Source organism: Sapajus apella, unplaced genomic scaffold (assembly GCF_009761245.1).
Source record: "Sapajus apella isolate SASKATOON/1434 unplaced genomic scaffold, GSC_monkey_1.0 scaffold12, whole genome shotgun sequence".
Lineage (NCBI taxonomy): Eukaryota > Metazoa > Chordata > Mammalia > Primates > Cebidae > Sapajus > Sapajus apella.
The window spans coordinates 31,402,826-31,419,408 of record NW_022436952.1 but is presented as its reverse complement, the minus strand read 5'-3'; the positions used below and the strand labels follow the sequence as shown (position 1 = coordinate 31,419,408).

At 41.7% G+C, this 16,583-nt stretch overlaps 3 protein-coding genes and 1 pseudogene across 5 annotated transcripts in view; 2 read left to right on the top strand and 2 right to left on the bottom strand.

The window, feature by feature from the left end:
- The window catches only part of ACACA (acetyl-CoA carboxylase alpha), a 328,053-nt gene that overhangs the window by 17,078 nt on the left and 294,392 nt on the right, over positions 1-16,583 (top strand). The gene's annotated exons all lie outside the window — the stretch shown is intronic.
- CUNH17orf78 (chromosome unknown C17orf78 homolog) overlaps positions 1,001-16,583 on the bottom strand; it is a 20,252-nt gene continuing 4,669 nt past the window's right edge. The window contains exons 4-7 of the mRNA XM_032280794.1: positions 7,015-7,140; positions 3,848-3,972; positions 2,960-3,091; positions 1,001-1,166 (exon numbers count right to left, since the gene is read on the bottom strand). Coding sequence (XP_032136685.1) covers positions 1,089-1,166; positions 2,960-3,091; positions 3,848-3,972; positions 7,015-7,140 — 461 coding nt within the window. The 3' untranslated portion in view covers positions 1,001-1,088. The remainder of the gene's footprint in view (positions 1,167-2,959; positions 3,092-3,847; positions 3,973-7,014; positions 7,141-16,583) is intronic.
- LOC116553359 (60S ribosomal protein L26-like) lies at positions 5,666-6,184 on the bottom strand. The gene has a single exon (XM_032280792.1). The coding sequence runs from the start codon at positions 6,137-6,139 to the stop codon at positions 5,702-5,704; it is 438 nt and encodes a 145-aa protein (XP_032136683.1). The 5' UTR covers positions 6,140-6,184; the 3' UTR covers positions 5,666-5,701.
- On the top strand, positions 9,202-11,723 carry LOC116553356 (annotated as a pseudogene).

The window sequence follows — 16,583 nt, the reverse complement described above, 5'->3', positions numbered from 1 at the left end:
TGCGCCCGGCCTGAACTTGAATACTAAATCGAGCCTTAGGGTGAGATTTTTCTCCTGTTGGTATTGTTTTGATAATCACTTCTTGGATAGCACTTGAAGTGAAAGAAAGAAGGATGTAGTATACATAAATATATATTATAAATATATATATTTTTTTTTTTTTTTTTTTAACCAGAGAACTAAGAAAACAGAATTACTTCGAAACAGATACATTTCACCAAAATGAAATGAAATGGTTTCAGAGACTCAGGAAAAGAAGCAGGGCCTCACCCTCCTGACATTTCCTTTTTCACCTGAACATGGATTCAAGATCAGCTGGTTCCACTTTCTCACCAAACTCTTACTGAAGCAGGTTAGAATTGACTCATAACTATGCTCCTGTAAGAAACAGCATTGTCATAGTTATTTTGCTCTGGAACCCTGTCCAAAAGGTACGCAGCTCTCTATTAAAGTATGATATAATGTCAGAGCCACTTTAGGAATTCTGGATGGTCAGAAGACTTCACTTGGCTACTGATGGTCTGTAGTCCCTGAATCTCTTGGGGACAACTTATGAGGAAGACTTTTGGAATGTGCAGGGTCAGTTCCCTTCAGCAGTGTGTTGATAGGTACCCTTAGTGGCAGAAACTATAAAATCTTATAAACGTCAACCAGGGAGAGCAGGAGTCCCACTGTAAGCTAGTTGAGAGCCAGTGAGCATGAAGTCAGCTAAGATAACAGAGGAGTTGGAAGCTGTGTCACACTAACAGCTGTCTTGTTCCTTGGAGGCTGTGTTTGAGTCTTCTGTCAAAGAGAGCAATAAGGTTCATTCATAGTACTTGGAGGGAAGGCTTTTTGTTCTCATTTGAGGGGATGGAAAGATATCCATTTTGATGGCTGTATGAAGTGAATTACAGAAGGTTGTGGCTCACACAAGGGCATAAGGGTAACTCTGCTAAGCCCATACTCTCCCTTCATTAACCAGGAAGTGCTGTTTGATTGCAGTGTCCCTGCTGAAGATACGAGTGTAAAATTGGTAAGAATCTGCCCATATTAATAGGGAGAAGACTGTAGTATCATTCATTCAATGTGTGAGACAGCAGAACTTTTCAGAAGTATGTCTGGTGGATAACAGTGATCCCTGCAGCTTTCTTTGGGTTTGATGAGTTGGCAGCATCTTGTCCAACCTAGACATTGAAAGGAAATATGAAAGTTAAAAGAGGATGCAAGTGTATAGTTCTTCATGTGCCAAGAAAGGGGCTGGCTAAGTACAAAACCCCATGTCATTCCAAGTGCACTTCATGTTGCCTCTTCGTTAATCGGTAATTACCCTGAGAAAGTATGGATCAAGGTACGCGTAAGTATGAAAACCTATAATTGCTTGGAACCTATAACCCACTAGCAAAGTAATTAAAAGATCTGGATCATAGTTCTCTTTCTACAAGCTGTATAACCATGAGAAGTCACATAACCTCTTCAAACTTCAACTTAAGTATGAGTAAAATGTAGATACTTGCCCTGGCTACTTTCCAGGATTTCTGTGAGGCTCAAATGAGATAATGTTTATAAAATTGTTATCTTAGTACTATTTTTATTACTATTTTTATTCCTTTATCATTTAGTAGCCTATTGTGTTCATAGACGTTTAATCATGGTTGCGGCTATGTGGTTATCCCCCCTAATTCTAATTCTGAATTTGTAGTTCTCTTTAGGCCTATTTCTTCCAATGTTGAGGAGAAATGATAATGTTCTTCTTTTTTTTTCTTTTTTTTTTGATACAGAGTCTCACTCTCTTCTCCAGGCTTGAGTGCAGTGGCTCAATCATAGCTAACTGCAGCCTTCAACTCCTGAGCCCAAGTGATCCTCCCACTTCAGCCTCCTAAGAAGCCTGGACTACAGGCATGTGCCACTAGCTGGCAATATATATATATATATTTTATAGAGACAGTGTCTTGCTATGTTGCCTAGGCTGGTCTCAAACTCCTGGACTCTAGCAAGGCTCCTACCTCTGCCTCCCAAAGCACTGGGATTGCAGGCATGATGAACCAGGTCTGGCTTTAAAAATCTTAAAAGTATGCTTCTTGACTCCAATCTAAATGATCTGATTCAGTTTATATGGGGCCCAGAGGTATGTGTATTCAATAAGCACCTTATTGTGTTATGGCTGGACTGATGTTAGGAAAACAATAGTATAAAATCCTACCTATTTTCTGACATAAAAAAAAAATTACCCACGTTTGCTTATAACTGAAGCAGCTCCCTGTTCCCAGCACATTAAAAAAATATATTTTTTCACAGTCCTCTTAGGGATGAATTTAGCACTTGTATATTAACTCCATTTTCTTTTTCTTTTCTTTCCTTTTTTTGAGACAGACTCTCACTCTGTTGACCAGGTTGGAGTGCAGTGGTGCGATCTCAGCTCACTGCAACCTTCACCTCCCAGGTTCAAGCGATTCTCCTGCCTCAGCCTCCTGAGTAGCTGGGATTACAGACACATGCACCACATTCAGCTAATTTTTGCAATTTTAGTAGAGACAGGGTTTCACCATGTTGGCCAGGCTGGTCTCTAACTCCTGACCTCAAGTAATCCACCTACCTTTGCTTCTTTCTTTTTATTTATTTTTTATTTAAAAAAAAATTTTTTTTAAGAGACGGGGTCTTGCTCTGTTGCCCAGGCTGAAGTGCAGTGGCTATTCACAGGCGCGATCCCACTACTGATCAGCTTGGGAGTTTTGACTTGCTCCGTTTCCGACCCGGGCCGGTTCACCCCTCCTTAGGCAACCTGGTGGTCCCCCGCTCCCGGGAGGTCACCATATTGATGCCGAAGTTAGTGCGGGTACCGAATCGGCATAGCGCACTACAGCCCAGAACTCCTGGGCTTAAGCGATCCTCCCACCTCAGCTTCCCAAGTAGCTGGGACTACAGGCACGCACCACCACGCCCGCTACCCCACTTTCTTTAAGCAAATGACATAAATCACACGGAGAATACTTTCCTTCTGTGGCTGAGAGTCAGGCTTGGATTCAGCTGTCACAGGTGGCTGGCCTTGCTTCCTTTCCCATCTCCACAACCACTGGCATTGGCACAGCTCCCTAGCTTGTAGGCATTGACGCTGAAGGGAGAAAATGACTGGTATTAATATTAAGTGGCTGGTAGTATTTGGTTTTCTTCCAAACCCCATGTTGGGCAACTTAAAGGAAGTCATCTCTTCTAAATAAAATATTCAGTCCTATTGGACCTATCCTTCCTAGAAAATGTCTAATTACAGCAGAGGAAAGGAAGTTGCATTTAGCAAGCACCTCTGTGCCAGGCACTTTTCACACAGGATCTCAATCTTCATCACTACTATGAGAGGCAAATATCATGACACTTATTTTACACATGAGGCCACTGAGGTTAGAAAAGTCAAACAACGCCGGGCATGGTGGCTCACACCTGTAATCCCAGCACTTTAGGAGGCCAAGGCAGCTGGATCACGAGGCCAGGAGTTCCAGACCAGCCTGGCCAACATAGTGAAACCCTGTCTCTACTAAAAATACAAAAATTAGCCAGGTGTGGTGGCACATGCCTGTAGTTACAGCTATTTGGGAGGTTGAGGCGGAGAATTGCTTTAAGCTGGGAGGTGGAGGTTGCAGTGAGCTGAGACCACACCACTGCACTCCAGCCTGGTGATAGAGTGAGACTGTCTCGAAAAGAAAGAAAAAAAGAGGAAGAGTCAAACAACTTTCCCAAACCACTCAGCTAGTGAGTGTGAGTGGCAGATCTACCCCAATGCCAAAGTCTATGCTTTTCTCATTATGCCAAGCTGCCTCTGTAACAAAAGTCTTTATAGATCAAGTCCAAGGATTCAATACATCAGCAAACTTACAGGGCATGGGACTTCAAAAATTATAAATACTGTAATGGCGATTCCACTGAGCAACAGGGTGACAGCAATCAGAATTTTGACCACAATACTCCATTTCTTTCTCTTCTCTAGGTTCTCATCTGTGTCTAAAGGAGAGAGGGAGTGGAAGAGGGAGAGAAGAGAATTTGAGAGAGGGAGAGATTGAACCTTTGACTTGAAGTTCTTCTGGCTCATAAGAATAATAGACGCCCAGCCTGACCCAGAGGCAGAGGCTGAATTTCCAATTCAGACTCAGGCTTGGAGGGGAAAGGGGTGAGCTGAGCATCATGGACTCTGCTCTAACCTCTTTTGCAGCCTCTTCCCAATGAGTCATCTTCCCTGGAATTGGAGATTTTCCATAATCACATAGGGCTGATTCTTACACTGTTCTCAGGAACAAAAATCTTGGGTACACAAGGAGTTCTAAACGTCTTTCACTGTCAGCTTTATCAGGGTTCCTACCATTTTGCTCTGACACATTTTATGGGATTAGAAAATCGCCGTTCCTGTGTTTCCCTTGGTTTTTATGGGGTATAAGAGGAAGAAATGTAAATTGGCACTGCTTCTGGGTCAGAAGGTCAATCTGGCATCAAATGGCTAATAGGCATTTCTTTCTCACTCTGTCACTCAGGCTGGCATGCAGTGGCACAACCTTGGCTCACTGCAGCCTCAATCTCCCAGGCTCAAAACATCCTCCCACCTCAGCCTCCTGAGTAGCTGGTACCACAGGCACATGCCACTATGCCCGGCTAATTTTTGAAAATTTTTGTACAGACAGAGTCTCCTTATATTTCCCACTGAGCTTGAACTCCTGGCCTCAGTGATCCTACAGCCTTGGCCTCTGAAAATGCTGGGATTACAGGTGTGAGCCACCCCACCCAGCCCTTATATGCATCTTGTTATTACTAATATCATATTTTTTTCCTCTGGTAGAAACTAGGATGTAACCCAAATTGGAATCTTATAGAATTTGAGTCTTGGCCAATTTAAGGAAGACTGTTGCAAAAAAAAAACAGTGAAGCAGGCTGTGTGCGGTGGCTCATGCCTGTAATCCCAGCACTTTGGGAGGCTGAGGTGGGCAGATCACTGGAGGTCAGGAGTCTTAGACCAGCCTGGCCAACATGGTGAAACCCGTCTCTACTAAAAACACAAAAATTAGCCAGGCATGGTGGTGCATGAGAATCCCTTTGCATAGTTTGCAAGTTAGAAAAGAAAAAAGAAAAAAAAAAAGTTGAGGATGAAAATATGCTCTTGGGACTGGCCATGGTTGAGGATGAAAATATGCTCTTGGGACTGGCCATGGTTGGTAGGTAATGTCTGTAATCCCAGCACTTTGGGAGGCTGAGGTGGGAGGATCGCTTGAGCCCAGGAGTCTGAAACCAGCTTGGGCAATATGGCAAGACCCTGTCTCTAAAACAGTTTTAAAATTAGCCAAACACGGTGGCACGCACCTGTAGTTCCAGCTACTCAGGAGGTTGAGGTGGGAGGATCACTTGAGCCCCAGAGTTCGAGGCTGCAGTGAGCCGTGTTTGCACCACTGCACTCCAGTCTATGTAACATAACAAGACCTTTTCTCACAAAAAGAGACAAGGAAAGAAAGAGAGAGAGAGAAAGAAAGAAAAGGAAGGAAGGAAGGAAGGAAGGAAGGAAGGAAGGAAGGAAGGAAGGAAGGAGGGAGGGAGGGAGGGAGGGAGGGAGGGAGGGAAGGAAGGAAGGAAAGAAAAAGAAAGAAAGAGAAAAAGAAAGAAAGCAAAGCAAAGCACTTGGTTGGTGTCATCACTCTTTTTTTTTTTTTCCTCATTTCAAGTTTTAATCAAGCTTGTATATAAGGTTACTTTATTCCTGCATCTTCTCAATTGTTTCTTCCTTGTATTTGCCCTTTTCCTTTCCTACTTGGCGAGATTTGGCTTTCCGTTCAAGGATCTTTTTGCGGTCTTTGTCCAGTTTTAGCCTAGTGATAACCACCTTCCTGGGGTGAATGCCTACATGGACAGTTGTGCCATTAGCCTTTTCCCGCTGCACCCGTTCAATGTAGATTACGTATTTCTTCCTGTAAACCTGGGCTACTTTGCCAGTCTGCTGACCTTTATAGTGTCCTCGTACAACTCGAACTTCATCATCCTTTTGGATGGGCATGGATCGCACGTTGTACTTCTGTCTCAGCTCTTTGGAAAGAGGGGAGGACATAATCTTCCTGCGAATGTGGGAAGGTGCATTGAAATGCCTTTTGCGATTCTTGCTTCGGTCGGAAGTCACAAAGGGATTGAACTTCATTTTGGCAGCTCCCGCTTAGGTGATGGCCGCAAAAGGGAAGAGCTGTCATCACTCTTATAATTGCTTAGTGTTTAAATATAGTCCATCTATACAGACAGTGGCTAGAATTACCTACTACAGGAATACTGTTTTTTCTGTCCCTAATTCTGGCTACAGGGTGAGCTCATTTGCGTGGAGATAAATGATCATTGATGGTGTCAAATTAGAAACATTTCTGGGACCTTCTTTAAAGAAAAGCTATTTTTTTCTTTCTTTCTTTCTTTCTTTTTTTTTAAAGATGGGGTTTCCCCATGATGGCCAGGGTGGTCTTGAACTCCTGACCTTAGGTGATCCACCCACCTCAGTCTCCCAAAGTGCTAGGATTACAGGCGTGAGCCACCGCACCTGGCAAGAAGCTATTTTTTTCTATAAGAAATTGAGGCCGGGCGCGGTGGCTCAGGCCTGTAATCCCAGCACTTTGGGAGGCTGAGACGGGTGGATCACGAGGTCAAGAGATCGAGACCATCCTGGTCAACATGGTGAAACCCCGTCTCTACTAAAAATACAAAAAATTAGCTGGGCATGGTGGCGCGTGCCTGTAATCCCAGCTACTCAGGAGGCTGAGGCAGGAGAATTGCCTGAACCCAGGAGGCGGAGGTTGCGGTGAGCCGAGATCGCGCCATTGCACTCCAGCCTGGGAAGAGCGAAACTCCGTCTCAAAAAAAAAAAAAAAAAAGAAATTGAATGATTTTTCAATGTACATTCAGTAACTTCTCAACCTCAAGAAAAATATTAGTAGATTCAGACTAACGTTGGAGCTAAAAATGTTTCTTTTTCTGTTCTTGTTTTACTTCTACTTATTTTGTACTTTGTCATTTCAAAGCTAGAAAAATTACCAGTACTTGTAGTTTTCTCTCCTTCTTTATTTCCAGGAGTTATGGAAGGGGTAGTGGTGGAAGAAGTCTCTGATGAAGCCCTCATCTCTGGATAGACTTTACATTGTGAGATCCCTGGTAAAAAAGCTACAAAACAAAATAGAAAAGATGAAATGACAATTTTAGGAGAAAACTTTATCCTGCCTTTGATTTTACCTGATCAAACTCTACCCAGCTGATAGTAAACTTCTAATTATGGTCCTATTAACCTCTCTGTCCATAGGTTTAGGGTGTGGGCACAATATTATACCAAGAGTAAATGAGGATAGAGATACTAATAAGAGATATGGATTAAATCCCCATAGGACTTTTGACTATCATAGGATCAGAGTGAAGGAGTGGACCATATCTTGTTTCCCTATCATTCTTTAGGTCATAATAATAATAAAGATGGAGGGCAGAAAAACTATTGAAGGTTTCCTTCTTTAAAAAGAGATGGCTCCAAAGTCCAAGGAAGAACGTGAAATATCACAATTAGCCTTCATGACTTTTGCAAGTGTGTCTAGTAGAATCTAAGTCAACTACTCTGAGAGGGCACTGGTGGAAGCAGGAGGAGCTGGAAGAAGGAAAAGCCACCCAGCTTCATGCACTCCTTGATTGCATTCATTCAGCATTTTTTTTTAACACAAGGTCTCCTTCTGTCACCCAGGTTGGAGTGCAGTGGCATGATCTCGGCTCACTGCAACCTCCGCCTCCCGGGTTCAAGTGATTCTCATGCCTTAGCCTCCCACGTAACTGGGAATACAGGTGCGCTCCACCACACCCGGCTAATTTTTGTATTTTTTGGTAGAGATGAGGTTTCACCATGTTGGCCAGGCTTTCTCAAACTCCTGACCTCAAGTGATCCACCCACCTCAGCCTCCCAAAGTGCTGGGATTACAGGTGTGAGCCACTGTGCCTGGCCTAGCTTTGCCTTCAAAGGATCTCTGGGGCTGCTGTGTTGGGAATGGGCTAGGGGTGGGCAAGGGTAGAAGTAGGGTAACCTGTTAGGAGGCCGTTGCAAAAGTCCAGTAGATGATGTGATTCACACCAGCAGTGGAAATGATGGGAGGTCGAAGGTGTCTAGCTGGAGTCTGGAAATAACCTCACTTGTCTCCGGAATTGACCTAGTCCAATTCAGATAGTGTGGTTCCTGTTCTATTTTTAGTAGTCTCATGTCATTACTTATTAAATTAAGGTCTGTAAGTTCTACTTGACTTTGCTAAATTACTCTTCCATGTCTTAAGTCCAGGGAAAATGATAGTTCTTTGGCTCAGAGACCAGTGGCCATAATAGACACCATACATGAAATTATAGGGAAAGAAGTAATCCCTGATTCCAGTTTAATCAGGAAGACAGTGTTGGCAGAGATTGGCAGAGGCAGACATAAAGTCAACATGTTCAAAAGGAAAAACAAGAACATTTTCAGCATAGTGCTAGTCAGTTCTTTGAAGTGATAATTTATCTGTTTTAGATAAACAAATCTCGGATGCCAGCCGGGCTAAGTCTCCAGTGGCATAGCGCACAGCGCTCACCCGACTTGTCTCAGAGCCCTGAAGTCCGCCCAGGTTTTGAGTCTAGCCATAAATGAGGTTGTATCAGAGTAAGATGGATGGTAGCTTTGATTGTGATTGTGGTGAGCTGGAGCCACCTGATCACTAACAAAAGACATTTGTTAACCAACAGCCGCCAGGGCTTCCTGTTGAAATACGTAGCAACAAAGGAAGAAAAGAAGCAAAACGAAAATAGTGCTTACCAGCACCTTAGAATGGTGCTGCTCAGGACCAGTCCAACACTGAATATATCTGCACTATGAGGAGAATGTTCATAGAAGCCTATTGTGTGCATATTTATTCACATTTTTGTTAAATGTTAAATCATTTAGCACAGTAATCTGAGTGCATAGTATGTCATTACATTCCATTTGAGTTTCTTGAGTGTTTTCTTTAAATGTCTGCAGAGTTGCTGCCCCTTTCTTGAACCATGAGTACTGCAATCTTTTTAATTCTCAATACGAGTAGAGCTTTTTGAGCTTTAAATCTAAGGGGAACTCAACAGGCCTGTTTGGCATATGTAATGTACATCAAGAAACCATCTTGCTGTGGAAACATAATTATTTTTCTTCTCCTTTTTGAAAGATCTTTCCTTTTGATGCCAGTTTTCTTCCTTGTTTTCACAAGTTCAACAATTTGAAAGAAAAAGGCAATAGTAAGGGTTTCAAACTGACAGAGAAATTTGAAAGTCTCATGAACATTCATGGTTTTGATCTGGGTTCTAGGTATGTGGACGTAAAACCATTGAGTTGTGGAGGCAATGGCTTGGTTTTTTCTGCTGTAGAAAATGACTGTGACAAAAGAATAGCCATCAAGAAAATTGTACTTACTGATCCCCAGAGTGGCAAACATGCTGTACCTGAAATCAAAATTGTTAGAAGACTTGATCATGATAACATTGTGAAAGTGTTTCAAATTCTTGGTCCCAGTGGAAGCCAATTAACAGACGATGTGGGCTCTCTTACAGAGCTGAACATTTTTACATTGTTCAGGAGTACATGGAGACAGACTTGGCTAATGTGCTGGAGCAGGGCCCTTTACTGGAAGAACATGCCAGGCTTTTCATGTATCAGTTGCTACGGGGGCTCAAGTATATTCACTCTGCAAATGTACTGCACAGAGATCTCAAACCAGCTAATCTTTTCATTGATACTGAAGACTTGGTGCTAAAGATAGGTGACTTTGGTCTTACACGGATTATGGATCCTCATTTTCCCCATAAGGGTCATCTTTCTGAAGGATTGGTTACTAAATGGTACAGATCTTCACGTCTTTTACTTTCTCCTAATAATTACACGAAAGCCATTGACATGTGGGCAGCAGGCTGCATCTTTGCTGAAATGCTGACTGGTAAAACCCTTTTTGCAGGTGCACATGAACTTGAACAGATGCAGCTGATTTTAGAATCTATTCCTGTTGTACATGAGGAAGATCGTCAAGAGCTTCTCAGCGTAATTCCAGTTTACATTAGAAATGACATGACTGAGCCACACAAACCTTTAACTCAGCTGCTTCCAGGAATTAGTAGAGAAGCACTGGATTTCCTGGAACGAATTTTGACATTTAGCCCCATGGATGGGTTAACAGCAGAAGCAGTGCTCTCCCATCCTTCGTGAGCATATATTCTTTTCCAATGAATGAGCCAATTTCAAGCCATCCTTTTCATACTGAAGATGTATGAAGTTGATGATATTCAGCTTATGGATGAAACTCACAGCCACATTTATAACTGGGAAAGGTACCATGATTGTCAGTTTTCAGAGCATGACTGGCCTATACATAACAACTTTGATATTGATGAAGTTCAGCTTGATCCAAGAGCTTTGTCTGATGTCACCGATGAAGAGGAAGTACAAGTTGATCCCCGAAAATATTTGGATGGAGATCGGGAAAAGTATCTGGAAGATCCTGCTTTTGATACCAATTACTCTACTGAGCCTTGTTGGCAGTACCCAGATCATCATGAAAACAAATGCTGTTATCTGGAGTGTAGCCATACTTGTAACTACAAAACTAGGTCATCATCATATTTAGATAACTTAGTTTGGAGAGAGAGTGAAGTTAACCATTACTATGAACCCAAGCTTATTATAGATCTTTACAACTGGAAAGAACAAAGCAAAGAAAAATCTGATAAGAAAGGCAAATCAAAATGTGAAAGGAATGGATTGGTTAAAGCCCAGATAGCACTAGAGGAAGCATCACAGCAACTGGCCAGAAAAGGGAAAAGAATCAGGGATTTGATTTTGATTCCTTTATTGCAGGAACTATTCAACTTAGTTCCCAACATGAGCCTACTGATGTTGATAAATTAAATGACTTGAATAGCTTAGTGTCCCAACTAGAGTTGAAAAGTTTGATATCAAAGTCAGTAAGCCAAGAAAAACAGGAAAAAGGAATGGCAAATTTGGCTCAATTGGAAGACATCCCAATCTTCTTGGGACAGTTTGTGAGTGGTGGGGAGGACTGTTTTTTCATAAATCAGTTTTGTGAGGTAAGGAAGGATGAACAACTTGAGAAGGAAAACACTTACACTAGTTACCTGGACAAGTTCTTTAGCAGGAAAGAAGATACTGAAATGCTAGAAATGGAGCCCATAGAGGATAGGAAGCTTGGGGAGAGAGAGGGGAAATGAGGAAGGATTTCTGAACAACAGTGGGGAGTTCCTCTTTAACAAGCAGCTCGAGTCCATAGGCATCCCGCAGTTTCACAGTCCAGTTGGGTCACCACTCAAGTCCATACAGGCCACTTTAACACCTTCTGCTATGAAATCTTCCCCTCAAATTCCTCACAAAACATACAGCAGCATTCTGAAACATCTGAACTAAAACACTTAGCAGACATTTATCTTTGTATTCTTCATGAAATGTGTTTTGTCTTTTATTATTACTAGTGTTTAATTCATTTTTTACTTGAATCAGATGGTGTCATTTAGTAAGGATTTTATTAGTTCTTGGTTTTTAAAATCCAGACCTTCTTTTTCTACTTGTGAGATAGTTTTCATTTTAACTGGCATGTCATTCGCACACAAAAATAAAGACTAGAGCAAAATAATGCAACACAGGAGGACACAAAAGCAATGCACTAAGACAAGTAAAGAACATTCTCTCATAGAGCAATGATCTGTTTTACAGGAAACAAATCTTGCCTTGAAATTTACACAGTGAGACTGTACATAATTGCATAAAAATATCTATTTTTTCTAAGACATTTTTCATTCATGAGTATTTTCAAGTTCTTCATACTGTACACATTTCTTAAAACACATGATACCAGCAGCAACTGAAAATGAATGCTGAATTTGGTACACGTGTTATCTACCTCAAGGTAACAAAAGTATGTGGCAAAACATATACCATCCATAGTGCTTCACAATATGCACTTCTATTTAGCCAGCATTTATTGTAGTAAACTATTCTTTTTTTTTTTTTTTTTTTGAGACGGAGTCTTGCTCTGTTGCCAGGCTGGAGTGCAGTGACACAGTCTTGGCTCACTGCAACTTCCGCCTCCTGGGTTCAAGCAATTCTTAAGCCTCAGCCTCCCAAGTAGCTGGGACCACAAGCGAGTACCACTACGCCCAGCTAATTTTTGTATTTTTAGTAGAGATGGGGTTTCACCAGTTGGCCAGGATGGTCTTGATCTCTTGACCTTGTGATCCGCCTGCCTCGGCCTCCCAAAGTACTGGGATTGCAGGTGTGAGCCACCGCGCCTGGCAGTAAACTATTCTTATTAAGACTCATTCGCTGTTTATAAAGGTTCTGGTATGCATTCTTTATAGTGAAGTGTTAATACATCACATCTTATTTATTTTAGCAAATCAGTATATTTCTGTATTTAATTATAAAAATTAACTTAGTTTTTAAAATTTATTTGCAAATACACTTGTTCCATTTGGCACTATGGTTTGTTGCCTGCCTAGCTGAATATATTATGTCAGCTTATCCCAAGGCTGTCCACATACTTAATTTACGTAAGTGTTCATTTTAAGTAACGTGCTCACTGTGTATAGGAATTTGTATTTTGGAGGTGCTTGATCTATCTACAAAGAAAAATTAATTAGGAGTTACTTTATTATAAAATGCTCCTGGAAGTCTTAATTGTGTGTCTTTTTTTAAAAAAAAAAACCGAATGTTAGACTTGTGTGCATGGAAGTAATTAAGGCACATCATTGTAGTTTAAAAGTTGTACATAATAAGACATTTTGTTTTTACTGTATGTTTTTACTGAATGATCTATTCCCCATCCCAAAACGAGCATGAATAAAATTAGATTAAATGTAGCATGTGGCATCGCAGTCTCTTAGAATTTGTTTCATCTATTTTATTTTATTGAATACTGTCAGTATCTTCGGTTATCTTGTTTGAAGAAAAAGGATAAATAAAGCATGGCCAGCAAAATAAATAAATAAACAAACAAATCTCAGCCAGGCACGTTGGCTCATGCCCTAACACTTTGGGAGGCCGAGGCAGGTGGATCACAAGGTCAGGAGTTCGAGACCAGCCTGGCCAATATGGTGAAACCCCATCTCTACTAAAAATACAAACAAACAAACAAAAATTAGCTCATGGTGGCACGCACCTGTAATCTCAGCTACACGGGAGGCTGAGGCAGGAGAATCGCTTGAACCTGGGAGGTGGAAGTTGCAGTGAGCAGAGAGGGCCACTGCACTCCAGCCTAGGTGACGGAGCAAGACTATCTCAAAAATAAAAAATAAAAAAATAGGCCAGGCGCAGTGGCTCATGCCTGTAATCCCAGCACTTTGGGAGGCCGAGGCAGGTGGATCACCTGAAGTCGGGAATTCAAGACCAGCCTGACCAACATGGAGAAACCCTGTCTCTACTAAAAATACAAAACTTGCCGGGCATGGTGGTGCATGCCTGTAATCCCAGCTACTTGGAAGCTGAGGCAAGACAATCGCTTGAACCTGGGAGCAGAGGTTGTGGTGAGCCAAGATTGTGCCATTGCACTCCAGCATGGGCAGCAAGAGCATAACTCCGTCTCATAAAATAATAATAAAATAAAATTTAAAAATAAAAATAATCTCACTTTGGACAAGTCACCACAAGCTCTCTGTGTTTTGTTTCTTTTATCTGTAAGATGATAATAGTAAAATAATACTTGTCTACCTATTTCAGGGGTGTTGTGAAGATCAGAAACAAATAAAAATGAGAAAGCACGTGTGAAAACACTTTGCAAACTGAATGATATTATGATTGAAAGAGGAGGAAAAAGATGACCTAATGAATCATCTTTCTCCACCAGAAGGAAATTTTGAAGTATTGATAATAGTGGTCTTTTCCTTGTCCAAATTTCATAAATAATAACACAGAGTTGCCATTGGCCATTTGCTACATTCCATGTTGACCCATATGTTCTGATGACCATTTGTGTTGCAGAGCATTCTCATCCTTACAGTTTCAAATTTCTATTTTACTTGAGGATGTTTTCATGAACTTTCTTCTGACTGTTTCCAAGACATCCTCCTATGCAGACTGGTCTCATCCATACTGTGGTAACTTCAGAGGGCATCTCTTTTATAACAAGTTTGACCATTTACCTAATTTTTATTTCTACCATGTTTGAGGTCTGTCGAATCCTGGTACTCAGTGGAGATTTAATTTCAGAATAGGAAGTTTCAAACTTGTAGAAAGGATTATATTTCAAAAGTTCACTCATAAATTGGTTGTTTTGGGTCAAGTGAGGTGGCTCACACCTGTAATCCCAGCACTTTGGGAGGCCAAGGCGGGCATATCATTTGAGGGAGAAGCTTGAGACCAGCGTGGCCAACATGGCAAAACCCCACCTCTACTAAACATACAAAAAATTGGCCTGGCATGGTGGTGCAGGCCTGTAATCCCAGCTACTCAGGATGTTGAGGCACCAGAATTGCTTGAACCTGGGAGTCAGAGGTTGCAGTGAGCTGAGCTTGCACCACTGTACTCCAGCCTGGGTGACAAAGAGAGACTCGGTCTTAAATAAATCAATAAATAAATAGATTTGTTTGGGATTCATTCTTAAGGTTTCACCAAAATGTGTGTTATGAATAATGATTCATTCCGCAAACTAAACTACAAATATCAGTTTGATCTTTGCATAGCTCAAATAGTACAGAGTATTAGATTAAATTTTAGATGTGGGAACCAACTGCTATGTTATGAAGGAAGGAAGACGTTTCTTTTTCTCTAGGAGGCTAACCAAAGGCAAAGTTTCGAATTAGGTCAGGTTGATCTTTGGCATCTCTCCTCCCCCTTAACCTCTCAGTTTTCCTTGTCCCAATTTCTAAGAGCTAATGTCCTTAATTGCCCCAGGTCGCACAATGCCTAGCACTATATTCACTCCACTCTGAGTGTTTCAAACTTTAAAATGACTTAAGTCCAGTATTCCCCATCTCAGCTGCTGTGGACAGCAGGGTGTCACATGTTAAGAGGAAAAGCAATTTGATTGAATTAATTTGCATTAATGTTGAAAGCTCAAAACCCTGCCAGAGGCTTTTGAGTTTGTTTTTTGTTTGTTTGTTTGTTTGTTTTGAGACTGAGTCTGGCTCTGTCTCCCAGACTGGAATGCAGTGGTATGATCTTGGCTCACTACAACCTCCTCCTCCAGGGCTCAAGGGATTCTCCTGCCTCAGCCTCCCGAGTAGCTGGGATTACAGGTGTGTGCCTCCATGCCTGGCTAGTTTTTGCATTTTTAGTAGAAATGGGGTTTCGCCATGTTGGCCAGGCTGGACTTGAACTTAGGACCTTGTGATCCACCCACCTCGGCCTCCCAAAGTGCTGGGGTTACAGGAGTGAGCCACTGCACCAGGCACTTTTGAGTTTTTCAGAGTTTTTCAGGCTGGTTGCAGTGGCTCATGCCTCTAATTGCAGCACTTTGAGAGGCCGAGGTGAGTGGATCACCTGAGGTCAGGAGTTCAAGACCAGCCTGGCCAAAGTGGTGAAACCTCATCTCTACTAAAAATACAAAAAAAAAAAAAAAATTAGCTGGACGAGGTGTTGGGCACCTGTAATCCCAGCTACTCGGGAGGCTGAGGCAGGATAATTACTTGAACCCGGGAGGTGAAACTCCATCTCAAAAAAAAAAAAGTTTTTCTTCTCATAATTTTTCAATGTGGAATTTTAGAAAGTATCATAAAGTGAGTGAAATATTCAGGTCATGTTAGCATATATAATTTACTGTACCCAGGTCACATCCTGAGAGCCTATCCACTTATTTCCCAGCTTTAGTCTAGTTTTTAAAGTTTTTTTTTTTCCCATTATTCTGCTTGTGAGTCCCCAGTTTCTCTAAAAATGTCAAGTTTTATTTTATTTTTCCAGTAATGTAGCAATAGCATCTAGGGGATTGCCAGTTTATAAAGAGGAACTGCCTACACCAATCTATTGATGAGAAACCTTATGACAAAATGAATGGGTGAGAGAAGGAAAGAAAGGCAGAAGCAGAGAAACTTCAGGTTGAGGTGAAGAACCACTGCCCAGCAGCTGTGGGGGAATAGACATTCTCACACCGTGTGGATAGGTATGCACAATGGAACCAAACTCTCGAGAGGGTAATTAAACAATAACTATCAAACTTTTGATGCAGCAATCCTGCTCCTTGGAATTTATCTTATTGATAAATTGCAGGTACCCAAAAAGAATATATATAGATTCTGAATGCTAGGGAAAGAGGGCGAAAGAATTTATTAAAAGAATAAAGGAAAACGGGCACGGTGGCTCACACCTGTAATCCCAGCACTTTGGGAGGCCAAGGTGGGCGGATCACCTGACATCAGAAGTTCAAAACCAGTTGGACCAACATGGAGAAATCCCATCTCTACTAAAAGTACAAAATTAGCTGGGCATGTTGGCACATGCCTGTAATCCCAGCACTTTGGGAGGCCGAGGCGGGTGGATCACAAGGTCAAGAGATTGAGACCATCTTGGTCAACATGGTGAAACCCCGTCTCTACTAAAAATACAAAAATTCAGCTGGGCATGGTGGCGTGTGCCTGTAATCCCAGCT